This window comes from Anneissia japonica, unplaced genomic scaffold (assembly GCF_011630105.1).
Source record: "Anneissia japonica isolate Jap-2015-1 unplaced genomic scaffold, ASM1163010v1 scaffold654_len163719_cov168, whole genome shotgun sequence".
In the NCBI taxonomy this organism is placed as follows: Eukaryota; Metazoa; Echinodermata; class Crinoidea; order Comatulida; family Comatulidae; genus Anneissia; species Anneissia japonica.
In genome coordinates, this window is record NW_022743374.1 from 131,349 (window position 1) to 137,154 (window position 5,806).

A 5,806-nucleotide genomic window follows, 5' to 3' on the forward strand; every position below is an offset into this window, starting at 1 on the left:
TCCGCGTTACACTGCAAAGACAGAAGTAGGTCAGACGCTGTGAAGGTGTTCAAGTGCGTTCACCTACTTCATGTCACCATTAACTTCGAGTCATCAATCTGATGATCATATTTATTTTAAAAAAATACATGAATTGTAAAATACTATAGTTTAAATGGAATGTAAAAATAATATATTTTAATATTCTAATATAAAAGTATATTTGATTAAACAAATTAAATCATAATCGTAACAACATTCCTCGGCCTTTATTATGAATAATTCAGAAATTTATAAATACAAATATGTACTTGACTTTTTACTTCTGAATCTGTAAGAAGAAAAAGAAAACGGTAAATTATATTCAAATTACTTGTAATTAATAACAATTGTAAAAAACTTCAAACACTGAATCAAACTAAAAAAAAATACAAAGAATATTGGGCATATGATAGTCAAGCATCGTAAAAACAAAAATACAAAATAAATTAATTAATACCCAGTCCGAAACACGCGCACCAAACAAACTTTAAAAATTACTTTCCAAACATAAAGCACTAGTGCGTATATCGGCATTACTTAGAGGCAGTTTATCGCGATCGAAATGCAGAACAATACGGCGCGACCAAAAAGAAGGCGCGACCGAAATGATCCCTTCTCTTTGGTGTTCGAGAAAAGTCTTATTTCTTCACCGGAATATAGTTTTAGATAGCCAATAAATTGTAGGGTACAAATACATCGCCACTTCTCCAAGGCTCCGCAAGCGTTTTTCGTTGTGTTCATGCACAAGGAAATCGCAGGCGTGTGTTGTCGTAAACAAGAGGTTAACTTTTGATATGTCGATATCATGTCATGAGCACACTTCAGTAATTATTTAATCACAATCTGTTTACTAAAGAACTAGGCTGATAGGTTGATGTCCTTGGTTCTAAGGTTACACTCCACAGTTGGCCCTAAGGCAGTGTCTATCTACCGCGGTAGACTTGTATGCAATGTGATATGCAAATTTTCTGCATATACAGCCTTGTGTCTACCGCGGTGCGGTAGATTAAGGCTTACCGCGGTAGGATAATTTGGCGACGCTCCCTAAGGGGGTTCTTTTTGATACTGAAAGGGCACTTGCGAGCACCATTTGCTGGGGCCAGGGGGCCGCCAAGGGCCCCGGGGGGTCGAGGGCCAAAACACCGGTGGGGGTCCAGCATTCTAAGCATTTACATGTGTTATTTAATTGATTTGAGAGGCCATACATTTAAAAAAATGTATATATTAGAGAGGTATATTAAAGAATCCAGTATGGTTTATTCTTTATTTTTTATTTATATAGCACTTTGGAAGTTTAGTAGTATACTCACTTAGACAATCAGTAACAAAAAGAACCGAGACAAATTTGTATGGTTGGTTGTAGCATATTATAATCATATATATATATATACACAGGTGAAACTATCCCCGCTGGACACCATCCCGGTATTTCTGAGTCAAGGTTTCAGGGCCTGAATTTTTTATGTTACTAGGTAGGGCTAACAATCGGGTATTAAAGTAGGACTTTTAATGATGATAGGCTCTAGGCTAGGCCTAAAGTGTAGGCTAGCCAGCCTTTGTTGAAAGGGCACTTCATAAAAAGAGGGGTTCGTTTAAACCCAACGAACCCACATGGCTACGGGCTTGATATTAACAACACACAAAAGCAGCATGTGAATTTTCACAAAATTACAGATGTTAATGGTCAATCTGTTTGTACATGGAAGCATTAAAACCTCACAAAGCATCAGTTCACTATAATACCTCCATGGTTCTCTGCAGCAGTTAATGGCGATCTCAATGATAAAAAAATAACATGTGATGCAGTATTCTTTAAGATGCATAAGAATACATTCGTCACTGGTTTGTGAGCCAATAGCAAGCACTTAAAATTAGTAGGTGGAGTAAAAACCAACCATACAAATTTAAATAAGTTGTTTATTATAAGTAAATTTATTTGATTAACAAGTACCTCTTTGAAGCAAACTCTAAAGTAGAAAGTTTATTGGAAGTTTCTGAGAAAAGTACACCTCGCCCTTTTCCCATACCTAAACTTGCATTTGAACAACAAAGTTGATCCAAGCTTCAATTATTGTTTATTTGTATCATTTAACCATTAAAATTTGTTAATCCATTTGATAATTGGAAAAGAAGTTGAATTTTGTTGCTATCTTTGTGGGTAGCATATTTTGGTAGCGGAAATACACGTCATTCCGATACTACATTTGGTAGCGGAATCACGTTTTTAAACATTTATTTCAAAAAATATAAAAAAAAATTTATTTAAAGCCTATTAGTTTCTGATACATCTATCAGTAGTCTATTATCACCTGTACTTTCATTTTTGAAAAATCAATACTTTTGGAGAAATTTAAAAAAAATCACTTTTTTGGTAGCGGAATCACATAAATTAACCAAATTTTTTAAAAAACAAAAAAAATAATTTATTATTTAAAAATTATAATTTTCACCTTTAAAAATGATAATAGTACCTATTCTTTAGTAAAATAACCTGAATTTAGAATTTTCCAACATATACATTCTGCATAATAATTGCATTTAAGTAAGCTATTTTTTACTATATTTTAAAATTTAAAAGTACTATGTATTTGAATCATTTTTTTTCAAATTTTACCATTGAAATACCAAAATATTGATTTTAGATCTTAATTCTATATAAAATGTGCTTTAGTTTGATACCAAACTTGATGGGATTTGATAAGTATGAAAAATTACAAAAAATCACTCTGCACTATGAAATTGCCCACATACAACCACTTTAAAAAAAAAGATAATCTATTTAATTATTAATTAGTTCAATATCATTATTCATTATTACAATTATTATTGAAATATATTACAACTATTAATTTATTAACTCAGCCCATGAAATTAGGAAAAAATTTGATCGGCAAAAATTTGCCGACCTAAAATTCTCTGAGGTCGGTAGCCTCGGCAGTTTTTTAATATCTAGGCCTATATTGTATAAACTATAAATTTTTCGAACGCTCAAGAAAATCGCCAAATAAATTTCGTTTTAGCGTTCGTTTTAACATTATCTTTCGCATGGGAACTTTTGTAAAAGCTACGATCGTATCATCACAGCATCACAGGCTGCTTCAAAACTGCCCATGCATGTCCATGCGCAAGCCCAGAATGATCTATTAGGGATTTTCGACACATGTACAGTACTGTACTTGTCAGTAGTGAAGTCATGATGCGATCGTGATTGCGTTTAAACGGACGGTAGGATTAGGCCTACAATATGTTGAATTTTGTTGTTTTAGATAAAAAACATTTTAAATATGATAAAAATATTGTAAAATGAAGACAAATAATAGATTTAGATAAGCATTACGATCTACGCGGCCCACGTGGCTTCAATTGGGCTATGTTGTAGGCCTTGGCTGGCTAGCCTCATTCCTACCTAGGCCCAGCCTAAGAAACGACTAGGCGAGATTGAAAGACAAGACGATTGTACACAAATCTAAGTACTGCATGCCTATTAGAAATAGTTATTGTACAAACAAATCTGTTTTATGAACCACCAATTTCCTTGGTTTGACGACGTACATGAAATTTAGTGTCTGCTATGACCTGTTTCAGTAAAAAATTTTTGACTTTCCGAGCATTTTTTGAAGCAAAGAAATCTAGGCCTAGGTCGGCAAAAAATTGCCGTCCTGTAGCAATTCTGGCTCGGCAATATGATCGGCAATTGCCGATTGCCGACGTGAAATTCGTGGGCTGTTAACTATACACTTATTTTACTGAGTTGTTATCTTCATTACTTTTACAATATATTTTAAATGCTTTATAACCATATTTATAATTAAAGTGTTGTTGCATTGCAATTATATACTGTATAATAATGATAGTAATAATAAAAATAATAATAATACAACCTAGAAGCTGCATCTGGTATGATTATTGTGCATTGATTAATTTGACATTCAATGGTATGGCAGACCGTTTATATCATTCCGTCTTACATTTAGGTATGACAAGAATTCCACCACTGGATCATAAGGTTAATTTTCGCTTACGGCAAGGAGGGAGCATGTCACGGTGCAACAGCGATTTCAAAATTCCTTGACCGATATCAAGCTATTTAATGACTTTTATGTTGTATTAGAGTAAAATGTGAATAAAATCAAACTGGATTGTATGTTTCATGCTTTTTGTTTTTACCTGCATTTTCGGTCTGACATTTTTTTCTAAACAACACATCTTCGTGTAAACATTAGGTCGTGCCTCCTAAACTCTGCCCGCTAATTGGTTAATTTTTTTCGTGTGTTCATGATGGATGGGCAAAATGTGCTTGGCGGTGATGACGTCAGATTGCCCAAAGTTTCGTAGTGCGTGACAGCTTGCAGACAGGAACTCAGTGTAAACAAATTAATTTTTAATTACAGTAAACAGATTTATTAAAACAAAAAAGAAACCCTTGTGGTTTTGTTTTACAGTCAAAAAATTTAAATGTCATTCTCTACAAATTTTCTCCGTAATTAGCAACATGTTTTTGAGGAATGAGTGAAGCTTTCATTTGTAATTTACACTATCCGAATTAAACGTCTACTGAAAAATGTCAGCCGTCGGAGAAACTTGCTTTGGGTTTCGCGGTTATGGCGTAGGCGTAACTTTAAATTTATCTAACATTAACGTTTAGGCCTATCCGGTGTGTCGTTTTAATTAATAGGTAATCTCTATGGCAATGCTATTGGGACTGAGCTAGCTGTACGACGCGTCGTAACCGTCGCAATAGTTCATTCACAGGGTGTGGTAACAAACAGTGATGATTATTGCGTTATTTTGTCTATTAACTGTTTGCTCGGTGTGTAGTTTCATTTTATTTGTCATCATAAAATAAATTGTTCAACATTTTATAAGTAATTAGTTGTGATTTGAACATCAGTATGTAGGCTAGGCTTATCAGCTTAATTAGGTGACTTGAAGACATCCATCACTGCTAAAATAGGTCAGCATGGGTTGATTTCAGGGCTGTAGTCTAAAACTAAAAACTGCCGTTATAACCGGTGTAAATGTTATAGCACCGGCAATTTTGATTTTTTTTTTGCCGACATATTTTTTTCCCTTAATTTGAGGGCTGCTAAATATCCTCCCAGGTGTCTGAACGTGCATAAACACCAAATCTAAATTTTTGGTTCAGAAGGCCTACTGAACCGATCCGAAAATCGGATCAGTAACTTTAGAATAAGAACACTCGTATTTAATGCATTAGAATGCAGTCTTGGTTTGAATCCAATGCGAATTCAGCTTTTTCCCAGTATCATTAAGCACCAATATTTTTGTATGTTTGCTTAGAAACTACATTTTTTAACCTGCATATACATGAAATAGAATGTTAATACTAGGAACTTTTAAGCATGTACTATCATACTAGCACTCAAGCAAAAAAAATCAGATGAGGTAAAGTAGATGACTAAACTTTAGCCAACCTTCATATCTTACCATGACTGTTCGTATTTTGCGACTCGTATCTGACCATGTCTTTATTTGCTCACTTGTTGTTTTCAGCTTCGCCATCAAGTTGGACAGCAACTCTTCTTGGTTCCCATTGCAAACTGAAAGCAAATATAGTAATAACAGGTAATAGTGCAGCAGTACTTTCAAGGTGTAGTTTATTAAGCACGAGCTTTTGCTGGTTTGCAGCTTGTGCCAGCATTATCAGGTGTGCGAGGTAGAAGATGAAAACTAAGAGAAAATAACAATGCATGCATAATTTCTTAATAAAATTTATATTTGTTAGATTTATCTCTAAAATAAACCCATTCATGTTTCTTTATTT

At 34.0% G+C, this 5,806-nt stretch overlaps 1 protein-coding gene across 1 annotated transcript in view; it reads right to left on the reverse strand.

Annotated features, from left to right (window-relative positions):
- The window catches only part of LOC117119471 (mediator of RNA polymerase II transcription subunit 1-like), a gene marked incomplete at its 5' end in the record, with an annotated part of 111,568 nt that extends 105,986 nt beyond the window's left edge, over positions 1-5,582 (reverse strand). The window contains 1 exon segment of the mRNA XM_033264307.1: positions 5,470-5,582. Within this exon segment, the coding sequence (XP_033120198.1) occupies positions 5,470-5,544 (75 nt within the window).
- Positions 5,583-5,806: the final 224 nt, after the last annotated feature.